The sequence below is a fragment of the Culex pipiens genome, unplaced genomic scaffold (genome assembly GCF_016801865.2).
Source record: "Culex pipiens pallens isolate TS unplaced genomic scaffold, TS_CPP_V2 Cpp_Un0029, whole genome shotgun sequence".
NCBI classification, from domain to species: domain Eukaryota; kingdom Metazoa; phylum Arthropoda; class Insecta; order Diptera; family Culicidae; genus Culex; species Culex pipiens.
Window position 1 is genome coordinate 14,902 of NW_026292846.1, and position 12,522 is coordinate 27,423.

The 12,522-nt window shown below is 45.3% G+C and overlaps 5 protein-coding genes across 6 annotated transcripts; all 5 read right to left on the minus strand.

Moving 5' to 3' along the window:
• Positions 1 to 22: 22 nt before the first annotated feature.
• LOC128093734 (uncharacterized) lies at positions 23 to 1,054 on the minus strand. Its single transcript, XM_052711451.1, has 2 exons — positions 637 to 1,054; positions 23 to 574 (listed from the first exon to the last, which is right to left on the minus strand). Exons 1-2 carry the CDS (start codon positions 1,052 to 1,054, stop codon positions 84 to 86), a joined length of 909 nt encoding a protein of 302 aa, XP_052567411.1. The 3' UTR covers positions 23 to 83.
• LOC128093740 (uncharacterized) lies at positions 984 to 1,988 on the minus strand. The gene is made up of 2 exons (XM_052711461.1): positions 1,521 to 1,988; positions 984 to 1,457 (listed from the first exon to the last, which is right to left on the minus strand). The coding sequence occupies exons 1-2, from the start codon at positions 1,729 to 1,731 to the stop codon at positions 1,129 to 1,131; spliced, it is 540 nt and encodes a 179-aa protein (XP_052567421.1). The 5' UTR covers positions 1,732 to 1,988; the 3' UTR covers positions 984 to 1,128.
• Positions 1,989 to 2,780: 792 nt separating this feature from the next.
• LOC120418375 (uncharacterized) lies at positions 2,781 to 4,999 on the minus strand. Its single transcript, XM_039580747.2, has 7 exons — positions 4,673 to 4,999; positions 4,330 to 4,617; positions 4,148 to 4,264; positions 3,705 to 3,986; positions 3,321 to 3,638; positions 2,982 to 3,260; positions 2,781 to 2,920 (listed from the first exon to the last, which is right to left on the minus strand). Exons 1-3 carry the CDS (start codon positions 4,734 to 4,736, stop codon positions 4,149 to 4,151), a joined length of 468 nt encoding a protein of 155 aa, XP_039436681.2. The 5' UTR covers positions 4,737 to 4,999; the 3' UTR covers positions 2,781 to 2,920; positions 2,982 to 3,260; positions 3,321 to 3,638; positions 3,705 to 3,986; position 4,148.
• LOC128093737 (uncharacterized) lies at positions 4,766 to 7,251 on the minus strand. 2 transcript variants are annotated; one of them, XM_052711454.1, is made up of 6 exons: positions 7,019 to 7,251; positions 6,670 to 6,951; positions 6,500 to 6,610; positions 5,248 to 5,811; positions 5,101 to 5,177; positions 4,766 to 4,957 (listed from the first exon to the last, which is right to left on the minus strand). In XM_052711454.1, the coding sequence occupies exons 4-6, from the start codon at positions 5,654 to 5,656 to the stop codon at positions 4,766 to 4,768; spliced, it is 678 nt and encodes a 225-aa protein (XP_052567414.1). In that variant the 5' UTR covers positions 5,657 to 5,811; positions 6,500 to 6,610; positions 6,670 to 6,951; positions 7,019 to 7,251. The 2 variants fall into 2 exon arrangements, with proteins under 2 accessions (XP_052567414.1, XP_052567415.1); XM_052711455.1 differs by lacking the exons at positions 4,766 to 4,957; positions 5,101 to 5,177; positions 5,248 to 5,811 and adding an exon at positions 5,919 to 6,057.
• Positions 7,252 to 11,178: 3,927 nt separating this feature from the next.
• Positions 11,179 to 12,487, minus strand: LOC120418377 (uncharacterized). Its single transcript, XM_039580748.2, has 2 exons — positions 11,959 to 12,487; positions 11,179 to 11,780 (listed from the first exon to the last, which is right to left on the minus strand). The coding sequence occupies exons 1-2, from the start codon at positions 12,340 to 12,342 to the stop codon at positions 11,757 to 11,759; spliced, it is 408 nt and encodes a 135-aa protein (XP_039436682.1). The 5' UTR covers positions 12,343 to 12,487; the 3' UTR covers positions 11,179 to 11,756.
• Positions 12,488 to 12,522: the final 35 nt, after the last annotated feature.

Here is a 12,522-nt window from a genome sequence, read left to right on the forward strand (position 1 = left end):
TGGAATTAAAGTTCATTATTAATTCTTCAAAGTCGAAGTAACAATTTTCCTCGAATTTATTCAACGTGATTTCAATTTCAAAATTATTCTATATCAATTGGTTCCACCTTAACCTCTATGTATTCAACGTCATCCCCCATTGGGTCGACCTCCTCTTTCAACTTTGGAACATTGTCAGTTTTCGGAGCATTGTCATTTTTCGCTGCATTGTCACTTTTCGGAACACTTTGCTTCGGCGCAGTACTAGCTTTCTGGGCCTGACCACCGTCAGCCAGTTTCTGGTCGCTTTGCTTCACCCTAAGCGCTCGGAACGCGCTCGGTGCGTGATTATGGGGTCGCGGACACAGCCAAACCTGATCCTTGCCGCGAGTGATGATGAAGCTGCTGCACGCGGGCTTGGGACAAATCCACGTCACGGTATCCCCCGACCGTGTCTTCTTCTCCATGTTGTACTCGTGGCCGTGGAACCGGACGCTCAGCTTGCTCACCTTGTTGCGGAAGAACTTCAGCGGAACCGTGTACCAGATCGAGGGCATCGGCGTTTGGTGGTCGTGCAGCAGCGGCGGTGGTTTCGCTGGGGATTTAAAAGATTTTCTTATTCTAGTACTGCACTTATAGGGGAAACGGCTGACTTACAAGGCACTTGCAGCGCTGGTTGGACGTTCTGGTACTGCGGCGCTAGTTGGGACACTTTCTTGCTGAAAACCATCGCCTTGTTGCCGAGGCACGCGTGGTTGTGAGCATGGGATTTGATCTTGAGGCAGTTTTCACCCAGTGTGAATACCATGGCGGGGCAGTCACGCTCGGAGCATTTCCACGAAATTACGGCATCGGGAAACAGCTTCTGACGGTCGTAGCGGTAGCCGCGGAAGAGCAGAATGCTTCCATTGCTGTTTTTGGCGTATTGCAGCTCCACGTAGTACCAGGTTGATGGTTTGGGGACTTGGTTCGATTCCAGAACCGTTGGTTGATCTGGAAAAAAAAAGAAAATTAAATTAGAATTAAGATTTAAATAAATTTCAAGCAAGAAAAACGAATTTCTTTGTTTTAACATCAAATATATTTAAAAGTACAATCTTTGGGCGATTTAAAACTAATATGGCACTTTGTATTGCACAGGTAAAAAAATCAGTCTATCTCAATTGGTTCGTTTTTGATCTGAACGCATTCTACTACTTCGTCCGAGCCAAATCCGTCAAGGCACTGCGGTTCATGGTTGTGGGGTCGGGCCTGAACCTGGAACTTGTTGTCATGACGGGTGACGAGCTTGCTTCTGCACTTGAACCGCGAGCAGGTCCAGCTGCAGGTATCGTTCCGACCGGGTCTTCCCTTGAAGTAAATGTACCCCCGGAAGTTGAGATTCGTTGTTCCTCGCTTGTTTTGGAAAATCCTCAGCGGAGCCGTGTACCACGTCTTTGGAATCGGTTCCTGGCCTTCCATCAACAGCGGTGGGTTGTCTGAAAAAAGTTTCAAAACCGAGATTAGTTTGAGGTCACCAATTTAAGCCGCCTCACACTAACCCGGATCGTTAACCGTATCTGAATCCCCGGCGTTCGTCTTCTGGCTGATGTCGTTCGTGACTCGGGCATGTCTGTGCGGCTGCGGGCCAAGCTTGGCCCAGTGGTTACCGCGGGTGCACAGCGAAGCCATGCATTTCTCCTTGAAGCAGCGCCAGTAGGCCAAAAAGCTGGCGGTCCGAGTCTGGAAGCGGTACCGGTGGCCGCGGAACATTACGCACGGACGGCCGCGCGAATTTTGCGCGTACTGTAGCGTCGGCACGGTGTACCACTGCGACGTTTGCGGTATTTCCCAGTCGTGCAGGAAGGGGGCGTTGGCTGAAAGGTAGAAGAAGATGGTTAGCGAGTGAGGTACTAGATTGGTAAAAAAGACGATCAAAAACGTTGTTTTTAGTTCATGTTTTCTTTTATTATTAATTTTGCTCAGTTGTCCAAAAATGACTCAAATCAAACGCCATTCTAGTACTTCACTAAAGATCGACGGGTTCGTTCTTGATTTCGATTTTTTCGATCGCGTTTCGCCGTTCGTGATCGTGGGCCCGCGGCAGCAGTCGCAGCTTGTCGACGCCACTGCTCAGCACCTTACTCTTGCAGCCCCGGGTCGAGCAGTGCCACACCGTTCCTTCGCGCGTGCCGCGTGGCATGTTGTAAAAGTTCCCACGGAAGCACAGATTCCGGTTTCCACGCTCGTTTTCAACGATATGCAGCGGAACGGTGTACCACAGCTCGGGAGTCGGTTCCTCGTGATCCAACAGCACGGGTGCGTTAACTGCGGAGAGACAATTCTAATCATTCTAGTACTTCATCACGTTTTCATCAACTCACTGAAACTTCCGTCGTAGGTCTGCCTCATGAGTCCGAGCACCTCGGCCGTTTTCATCGGTGTATTCCCAGCGCCGGTGTGGTTGTGGCCGGCTTGGCTTTCAATCCGCAGCTGGTCCCGGCCACGGGTGGTCACGTTCACGGGGCAGTTACGGACGGTGCAGCGCCAGCTTGTCGTGTCATCGCGGCCGCGCCTTCGACAAAAGGAGTATTTTTGGCCTTGGAACAGCAGCGAATCGTTGCCCCGTCTGTTTGGGACGAACCGCAGGGGGACCGAGTACCAGGTTTGGAGCAGCGGAACCTGGTTCGGGAGCAGTTTCGGAACTTCATGGAAGCGAATCTGTGGATAGAGTACTGAAAAGAAATGTTTAAAATTGATGAGTTTGCTGGAAAATGATAAAATAGAGATTAGAAAAAAATCCGAAATATTTCGGTTTAATCTATTTATAACAAACAAGAACTGTATTTCGAGTCATTTCACAACAGATCCAAATCGACGGGTTCATTTTTAACTTGTAGGCACTTCTCTTCGTTTTCTTCTTGAGTCGGTGCAACATCCAGTGTGGTAGCGGTCCAAATATCTGAAAATAAACTAATACGTTAACACCAATTCTAGTACTACACCGGTTCGTAGCATCATACCAGGCACTTTTTCCTTCTTGCGGTGTCGATGCTCGCGATAGCCAAATCTGATGTGGTTTTGATTATCAATTGTAGCTCTTGCGGGGCACTTTGGCACGTGACAGTTGCAATACATTTTGTATGAAGCGTTATCATTAGCATCGTAGCACGTATATTCAAAGTTGCGAAAGCGTAGCCTTTTCCGCCCAGTCTGGTTCGTGAAGAACTGCAGTTCATTTGTGCTGTACCAGATTGACGGTTTAGGAACTTCATTCTCTGCTAGACGTTGCACCGGAAGATCTGCAATGTTAACAAAAACAAATATTATTAAATTTAAAAAGAAACACTGAAAATCCCTACCTAAACTGTGATTTTTAACCACTTCATAGCACTGCTGCTTGAATTTCTTCGTATGGCCGTGTCGATGTTCGCGGGGGCCAAACCTGATTTTGTTTTGACCATCAATCGTGGCTCTTGCAGTGCACTTGTGCACGCGGCATCTGCAAGTGAATTTTGAGGAAGCTGGATTTTTGGTATCGTAGAACCAAAAGTATTCAAAGTTGCGAAAGCGCACCAGGTTCCGCCCAGTCTCGTCCGTGAAGAACTGCAGTTCGGTTGTGTTGTACCAGGTTGACGGTTTGGGATTTTCATTCTCTGCAAGGCGGTACACCGGAGGATCTGTAATGTTGACAAAAACAAATATTTTAGAATTAAACAATAAAAAAAGCTTCTTAAAATCCCTACTTAAAATACGATTTTTAAACACCTCATAGCTGGCGTGTTTGTAATGGTTCGCATCCGAGACTTTGAGTTGATTTGTGCCACGCGTTTGCACTTGAAACGAACAGTTTTGCATGAAACAAGTCCAACATTTGCTGCCATCGCTGAGAGCGCTCTTTAAGAAGAATCTGTTGTTGCGAAACGTGATAAAAATTTTCCCTTCATCGTCTACCATAATCTGGAACTCTACGGTGTACCAAGTGTTACGATTTGGCTTTTGTGAAGGTTTGAGAATCGGCCCATTCTCTGAAAAGAGAGAAATAAATGACAGTTGTTAAAAAGGTCAAATTGCACTTTAGCAGATATTCCAAAAATACAATAAAATTCGATCAGATCAACAAATTAAATTCTTTTATTTTTTCAATTCAGTACATTTTTGCGCAAGAGTTTATTTTTTTCAAATTTACTTTAAAGCAGATCCAAGTCAACAGGTTCATTTTTCACTTCCACATGTTCCGGATCGTCTTTCATTTCAACCTTAACGAACTCCTGCACGGCGGCGGTGGGCATCAAAGTAAGCTTTTCTAAAAAAAAAAAAAAACACAAAATTTAAATTCCGTTCTAGTACTGCACAACGCCACAAACTCACTTTGGCCCTTCCCGGCTTTGACGCCCTTCACCTGCGGGTGTCGGTGCTTGCGCGGGTCAAACTTGATGTTGTTCCGGCTGTCAATTTTGGCGCTCGCCAGGCACCTCGGCACACTGCAGTAGCAGTAGGTCAGCTTGCTGTCCTTAAAGTAGCGCATACCGGTGTAAACGTGGTTTCGGAAGCGCACACATTTGCTGCCCCGCTCGTTCGTAAAGAACTCCAGGCCGGCGTTGTACCAGACCGACGCTAGCGGGGCTTCCGAGGATTCGAGGATTTGCGCTGGAAGTTCTGAAAAATGAATAAAATTAGGTTTTTGATTTTTTTAAGAGCGTGAAACACCAACCAAAATTCGACTCCCGTCGCGTTTCATAGCTGGCATGTGGGTGGCGTTTCGCCTTTTCGAACATCAGCAGGTCGGTGCCGCGTGTTAGCAAACTCACCGGGCAGCCTTTTCTAGCGCAGCGCCACGCTTGGCAGCCATCCCGACGCGTGCGGCGCACCAGCGAGAATCGGTAGTCGCGGAACGTGAGGCAGTTGGGCTTTTTGTTGGTCGGTTCAAACTGCAACTCGACGGTGTACCACGTCGATAGCTCCGGTTCCTGGTCCGATTCCAGCGTGGGTTCGTCTTCTGGAATTAAACGTTGTGTATCATTAATATTGTTTTCTTTTTCCTAAACAAAATACAGAAATGAATAAAGTTTTTTTCGATAACGAGTTTATTTTTGTCAAATCACTCTAAAGGAGGTCCAAATCAACTGGTTCAAGTTTAACCTGCACGGCTTCCACTTGTTCTTCTGTTACAGCTGGAATTAAATTCTGTCCGTTTAAGGTTTGCGTCAATAGATCATCTAAAAAAATAACAAAAAAAAAAAAAAACATTATTCTCCAATTCTAGTACTGCGCCAACTCACCACCTACCAGGTACAAAGATATTTTTCGGCTTTCGGTGAACGTGTTTGCGGGGGGCAAATCGGATGTTGCCTTGACCGTCAATAACAGCGCTTGCGCTACACATGCCGTCGCAACAGTTGCAGACAATTTTACCACCTTTGTCGTAGCAGTAGTAATCGTAGCAGCGAAAGCGCACACATTGCTTACCATTCTGGTTTGTGTAGAACTTCAGCTCGGTGCTGTACCAGATTAATGGTTCGGGGTCTTCGTTCTCTCCAAGTTGTAGCGCAGGAACCAAGTTGTAGCTACCAAAACCACGCTTGAATTGCTCTCCATAGCTAAGGTGCTTGTGTTCCTTTGAATTTTCGCATTTCAACAGATTTTCCCCGAGGGTGCACAACTTAACCAGACAGCGTTTTCGAACACAACGCCACATCTTTCTGCCATCGCGATGAGTGCGGTTCAGGAGGTATTCGTAGTTACGAAACAAGAGGCGATCCTCCCCTTTGCTGTTTTGCACAACCCGAAACTCGGCGGTGTACCAAGTCAACAACTCCGGCTTTTGGTCGGATTCCAGTCTCGGTGCATTTTCTGGAAATAAAAAACGAAGTTTTTTTTAGTTAATAAATTCTAGTACTTCTTTTTTGACTTTGCATCGTTTTGGAGATATTGAAATAAAATATGAATTATGAAAAACGAAAATTTATTCCAAGCAGTCTAGGAAATACAAATCCAAATCAACAAGTTAATTGTTCACTTCTACAAGTTCCTGTTCGTCCTTCATTTGAACCTTTACAAATTCCTACACGGCAGAGGTGGGCAGCGAAGGAACCTTTTCTGAAAAAAAATCATTACATCGAAAAAAAATCTCTCTGTTTAATTCATAATATTAATGTTCTTAGGTCCGGTACTGTCGGTAGCGTAGAACCTTGTTGGCTTCGAGTTATCACATATACACATAAAGCTAAGTACGGAGCTCGGAGGGTACGCGGGCAAGAAAAATCGCGTAATATTTTAGATTTCTTTTAATTCTTGATTTTTTTCATATTTTATTTAATTTTTGTTTTTTTTAACGTCTGGAAATTCTGAAATTATGATTTTACAAAAATTTTGCACTTCCTTTTTTGTATTCCTGATTTTTTTTAAATTATTTTTTTAGAATATTAGTTTTATTAAACCTTGGATTGGATTTTTTCGAATCAGTGAATTATGCTTCTAATCGTAACAATTGCAGTGCTTTTTCATTTGGTATTCAGCAACATGCGAAAAATTCAACCACCTTAAATGAGGTCCAAGTCAACCGGTTCATCTTTGATTTGCATGACTTCCTTTTCTTCCGGAACCGGCACAACATTCTGCTCGCCAACGCTCGGTAGAAACGGCAGAAAATCTGAAAACATCAAGACACTGTTAGCCAACTCTAGTACTGCATCGACTCAAAAAACCTACTAGGATTTTCCTCGGCGCTTTCCTTCCGCTTGTTTGAGTGTGAGTGCCTGCGAACGTTGAATTTGATGTGGCACTGATCGTCAAGGAGAGCGGTTGCGGTACACTTTCTCACAAAACAAACACAGACGATTTTTCCTCCTCTATCGTAGCAGTAGTAATCATAGTTGCGGAAGCGCACACTTCTGGCCCCATCCTTGGTCACGTAGAACTTCAGTTCGTCGGTGCTGTACCAAATTTTCGATTTGGGGTTTTTGTCAGCATCCAGGCTTTGGACGGGAAGGCCTGGAAGGTTGGCAAAAATAGTATTAGTATTGTTATTAAGAGGATAAATAGAAGAAAAAATCCTCACCACTTCGTCGCATCTGTCGATGTACGAAGGAAGTGTGGTTGTGATAGTTTTGTTTTTCGTACAGAATAAGCTTCGTGCCACGGGTGCTCAGCTGTACCGAACAACTTTTCAAAAAACAATTCCATATCTTAACGCCGTCGCTGCGCGTGTTGCTCAAGCTGAATCGATTGCCATGAAGCATGAGACTTTTGTTTCCTCTTTTGTTAGGCACCAGCTGGAACTCGGCCGTATACCATGTCGATAGCTGTGGTTTTTGGTTGGGCTCCAGTAGTGGTGCAGATTCTGAAATGAAAAGTATAATTGCCGTTAGATTAAATATGAATTACTTTAACGATTCAATCTATGGAGTTGGGCTGGCCATTAAAAAAAGGATATGTTATTCTTGATTAGATTAGTATATTTTTAGTTTCCTACAGCAGATCAATTACAAACTCAGCTGGTTCAACCTTAACTGCACTATTTCCAGGCTCATTTTGCATCATCGTCAACGGATCAACGTAGCTGCGACCGGGTTCATGGTTATGTTCACGCGTCCCCAGTCGCAGCCTGTCCACGCCCCGTGACGTTGCCCTGGCGCTACACCCAAGCTTCGAGCAAACCCACGTAACGGCGTTACTCTTTGAGCGCTTAACCTCATTGTATGTGAATCCCCGAAACACCAGGTTCATGTTTCCGTTTTTGTTCTCCACAAACTCTAGCGCGAGGGAGTACCACACCTGGGCCGTCGGGATCGCACTGTCCAGTAACACTGGTGGGTTATCCGGATCCTCCACCTCTCTGTCCAGATCGTCCGGATGACTCTTTTGATGCTGACCGAACCGGGAATGGTTGTGTCCAGAGACGCCCAGTTTAATGTTGTCGAATCCCCGCGTGAAGACCGTTGCTCGGCATTTGTATTTGTAGCACTTCCAGCAGTGGATGCCTCGTCGATTCGTGTTTTTAAGATTGTACCGGTGGCCACGGAACAGCACAAAGTTGAGGCCCTTTTCGGTCTTTTTGAACTGTAGCTTTGCTGTGTACCATAGCGAAAGCTGCGGCACTTGGCTGTCTTGCAAAGCCACTGGAGGACGTACTAGAATGAAGGTAAAAAGAAAAACAAAGTTAGAGAGAATTACACATCAACTAAAGCGGAGTTGATTGTGGCCACCGCACCACAAATTAAACACATGATTTTAACGATTCCAAAATTATTTATTTTTTGTCAAAGACGAGATGACAAATAGGATCAGGACGAACAAGAACGAATCGCAATATGAAAGACAAAAACAACAGAGCGTTTGGAAGTTCCAACATGAACTGCGTCTGTTGCTGCTTTTTTTTGTCATTTACTGATGACAGCTAAGTTGTCAGCCACACGCACATTCAAAATCACTCAGTTTCGCCATAAACTGAACTTATCCAGTAATGAGTTTTGAAGCTATACTCAAATTTGGGTAAGTTTTGTTTTGACGGAAACTGATTGATTTTGCACGAGGATGCAGTGCGAATGTCATTCACAAAACGCCATCGGCCGTCGGACTCATCGGCGGCACCGCATTCATGTCCAGAAATTCCGGGTTCAATATCGGCTTGTACTTGGGTTCCCGTGGCTTCCACGGTGGGTGATTGTGCCGGTGGATGCCCACCTTGAGCTGGTCCGGATCGCGTGAGACGACTCGCGCCAGACAGTTGCCCTGCTTGGCGCAGACCCACGTTTTCGTGGTTTTGCTGGTGGTTTTTCGCTTCTTGTAGATGTACTCCCGAAATAGCAAGCTCTTGCTGCCGCGACTGTTTTCGATTAGCTTCAGCGGAACGGTGTACCACGTGCAGGGCAGCGGATTCTCGCGCGGCTTCAGAACCGGTCCTCGAGCTGCGGGAAGGAAAATATGTTAGTATTCTCGAACTGCAATAACGTAACTCGAACTAGTCAAAACCATTGGCGCTGCTTCTTGGTCTTAAATTTATTTTAAATAAGTGAATAAGTTAACGTATTCTAGTACTGCACTTATGTATTCCCCAAAAAAAACTTTTTACTGCCAAACTCAAGTACTAGAAGTCTGCGGGTTCATCCTTAACCACAACAAGTGCTTCCCCCAACGAACTGGTTCTAGGAATCACTTCCGGGTGGTTATGTGGCCGCGAGCTTATCCGAATGCGATCCGAGCCGCGCGTGGTCACGTTGCAAACGCACGAAAGCTTCGCACAGCGCCACGAGATCGCGTCGCTGGATGTCGCCCGGCGGTGCACGTTGTACGTGTTGCCACGAAACTCGAGATTCATGGTGCCCTTGCTGTTGCGGCCAAACTTGAGCGGAACGGTGTACCACGCCTGCGGAACCGGTTCCTCGTGATCCAGCAGGAGGGCGGGATTGTCTGAAAGAAAACAAAAACCTCTTAAATCAAGTACTGCAAAAAAAGTAAGCGCGACAACTCACCTGGATCCGACCCTTCCACGTCGTAATCCGCCTCGTGCGTTTTCTGGAAGGAGCCGCATCGCGGATGGATGTGTCCATGGACGCCGATTCGGAGATCTCTTCCGCACCGGGTCAGCAGGGTCGCTCGACAGTTGTACTTGTGACACTTCCAGCTGCTGTTGCCATTGAGATGCACCTTTTTCTGGCTGTACTTGTGGCCTCGGAAGAGTAGCAGCTGACCTCCCTTGTCATTGGTCACTGACTGAATCTCCGTGGTATTGTACCATGTTAGAACTTTTGGTATTTGGTCGGGTTGCAGATTTGGGAACTGGGAAGAAAATTTGCCTGAGAAAGAATGAAATGTTAGTTAAATGTAGTTCTAGAATCAATTAGTTCAATCTTAAAAATGCAGGATTTTCTTAGTACTAGTTTTATTTAATAACTAAACTGAATTTCTAGATTGGCTCTCGTTTTACTTGCAAGTATTCAGAAGGTAAACTTTGCTTCTTTTTCTTAGCTGTCTTGTTTTGATCAAAATCCGGAGCCGGATGGTTGTGCGGCCGGAGTCCGATTTTAAGCTGATTGTGGCCGAGAGTGGTTACCCGCGCCAAACAACCAGAGTTCTTTCTGGTGCATCTCCATCCCGTGGTCACTTGCCCCTGGCCCTGGCCTTGCTTGTCCTTGATGTAGATGTAGTTTCGGAACATAACACTCAGATTTCCCTTTTTGTTCTCCACCATTTGTAGTTCGACGGTGTACCACTTTAACGGTATCATTGGCTCATCCGGCTGCAGCACTGGAAAAGAAAAGCGATGATTAATTTCAATCTAGTACTGCAAACTTTTAGGCTCATTGGAAAATTATGAAGTTTGAAAATTGTAGTACTAGAATATTTTGTTTAATTGCAAATATAATCGAATAAAACTAAAGTATCATCACAGAAGCTAACGCGGGATATTCCGGCGTCGGAGGCCGCTCTTTCTTAATCTTCCTTTTCAGGTTCTTCCGACTTGGACCCGGAGGAGGGTGGTTGTGCGGTCGGCCGAACGCTTTAAGCAGGTTGTACCCGCGTGTGGCTATCCGTGCCATGCAGCCACTGTTTTTGCTCGTGCACCGCCAGCTCATGACCGGTTGGCCCTGCTCGAACCGTTGCTTGTCCTTGCCGTACCGATAGTTCTGGAACACCACCACAAACTGACCTCGGGAGTTTTGGACCGTTTCGAATTCTGTGTTGTGCCACATTAACGGGATGATTGACTCGAGAGGATCACCAGCTGGAAAAAGCAAAAATGTATTAGTGCTATTCAAGAACAATGCAAATCTAGTACTACAAAGTAAGCTGAAGCTTGATTTAGTTTATAAATAAAAAGTGTAAGTTAATTTATTTTCATTAATACAAAATCACAGTGTCAGATTAGATTAAACTTGCGACCAACTCAACCAATAAACTCGACTGGTTCGCACTTGATTTCAAGCATTTCCGCGCACGGAGTTTTCAGCGCTTTAAACTTTTTCCGCTTTTGGCTTGGAACCATTGTCGGATGATTGTGCGGACGGATGCCAATTTTGAGCTGATTGTGGCCGCGCGTAGTAATTCGCGCCAAGCAGGCATGATTCTTTCTCGTACATCGCCAGCCCGTGGTCGTGGTTGTGTGCTGTTTGTCTTTGGCGTAGATGTGATTCCGAAACATTACGTTCAAGTTTCCCTTTTTGTTTTCAATCATTTGCAGCTCGACGGTGTACCACTTCAGCGGCACCATTGGCTCGTGCGGTAGCAAAACTGGAATGAAAATGTTAAAAATTATGTTAAACAAGATTTAAAAGGAAACATACCAATCTAGTACTACAGTAAAAGACAACTTTCTTTTTTTATGAATTTTATCAAACTTGACCGAATGTGTTCGATCATTTGAAGCTCCACGATATACAATATCATCTTATCTTCAGAGAAACGTTCCAATCTAGTACTGCAGTATGGATGAAAATACCAGAATATGTGTTTTTAGTCGAGTTGAATTACATCGTCAAACTCGACCGGGTCACACTTGATGACCGCTGATTCTCGCACCGGAGTAAGCGAATCTGGTACCATTTCTGCCTCTTCTTCCGGAACGCTTGAAACTTCCTGTTGCGGGGGATGGCTATGCTCGCGGAGTCCGATTTTTAGCTCGCGATGACCCCGGGTTGTAACACGCGCCCTACAGCTGTTTTTTCGGACACACCTCCAGTTGGTGGTGCTGATGTTGTCGTTATCCCTGCAGTAGACGTAGCCCCGGAACAGGAGATTGATGTTGCCGCGAGTGTTTTCGGCCATTTGCAGCTCCACGGTGTACCATTTCATTGGTGTCATTGGTTCGTGCGGTAGCAGAACTGAAAAGAAAAGGTGATTTAATTATTAGAAAAATCTAGTACTGCAGGACTTGTAGTACTAGAATATTTAAATGAATTAAAAGTAATTTATTTAATGTTTATTGAATTACTGAAGCACAGCTCTTCTTAATCTCTTGGTGAGTTTGTTGTAGTACTAGATTTATTCCACTAAACTTACAGTATCATCAATCTCGACCGGTTCGCACTTGATAGCCCTAAATTCCGGCACCGGAAGCGCCGATTCACCCAGTTCCTGCTGCGTTGCAACAAACGGAGGATGATTGTGCAGATGCGCGTTTATTTTAAGCTCGTTGTGCCCTCGCGTGGTGACACGAGCCAGGCACGACTTGTGCTTTTTGGTGCACCTCCAGCTTCGCGTGCCCTTCAGTTTGTTTTGGTCGGCCTTGATGTACTTGTAGTCTCGAAACAGAAGACTCCATGCGCCGCGCTTGTTGTCGTTCTCGACGATTTGGAACTCGGCCGTGTACCATTTGTGCGGATCCATTTGATCGTCGGGATGTAAGACTGTAATTTGAGAAGGTCGTGTTAATTTTGAGAACATTGAAGTACAGAGAAACCTCTTTTTACGCGGTGGCGTTACGCTTTTTGTTTCGTAGATTTCTCTTAAACCATACAATACTTTTGCAAGCTTTAAAAATCGTTTTGTAGATCTGAACAAAACCTACAAATTGCTTTTGAATGATTGCAAAAATGTTGCGTCGTTCCAGAGGAATCCACAAAT

Excerpts from the sequence above, each read along its gene's own strand:
- LOC128093734 (XM_052711451.1), bottom strand. The coding sequence starts at position 1,054 with ATGTTAAAACAAAGAAATTCGTTTTTCTTGCTTGAAATTTATTTAAAT. Across the intron at positions 575-636 it reads ACCAGCGCTGCAAGTGCCTT|CGAAACCACCGCCGCTGCTG; the intron begins GTAAGTCAGCCG and ends TTAAATCCCCAG.
- LOC128093740 (XM_052711461.1), bottom strand. The coding sequence starts at position 1,731 with ATGTTCCGCGGCCACCGGTACCGCTTCCAGACTCGGACCGCCAGCTTT. Across the intron at positions 1,458-1,520 it reads AGATACGGTTAACGATCCGG|ACAACCCACCGCTGTTGATG; the intron begins GTTAGTGTGAGG and ends AACTTTTTTCAG.
- LOC120418375 (XM_039580747.2), bottom strand. The coding sequence starts at position 4,736 with ATGTTCGAAAAGGCGAAACGCCACCCACATGCCAGCTATGAAACGCGA. Across the intron at positions 4,618-4,672 it reads GCGACGGGAGTCGAATTTTG|AACTTCCAGCGCAAATCCTC; the intron begins GTTGGTGTTTCA and ends TTCATTTTTCAG. Across the intron at positions 4,265-4,329 it reads CAAAGCCGGGAAGGGCCAAA|AAAAGCTTACTTTGATGCCC; the intron begins GTGAGTTTGTGG and ends TTTTTTTTTTAG.
- LOC128093737 (XM_052711454.1), bottom strand. The coding sequence starts at position 5,656 with ATGTGGCGTTGTGTTCGAAAACGCTGTCTGGTTAAGTTGTGCACCCTC. Across the intron at positions 5,178-5,247 it reads GAAAAATATCTTTGTACCTG|ATGATCTATTGACGCAAACC; the intron begins GTAGGTGGTGAG and ends TTATTTTTTTAG. Across the intron at positions 4,958-5,100 it reads AACAAGTGGAAGCCGTGCAG|AAGACGAACCCACGCTGGAA; the intron begins GTTAAACTTGAA and ends GTTTAATTCCAG.
- LOC120418377 (XM_039580748.2), bottom strand. The coding sequence starts at position 12,342 with ATGTTCTCAAAATTAACACGACCTTCTCAAATTACAGTCTTACATCCC. Across the intron at positions 11,781-11,958 it reads CGGTCGAGATTGATGATACT|TTCTGCTACCGCACGAACCA; the intron begins GTAAGTTTAGTG and ends TTTTCTTTTCAG.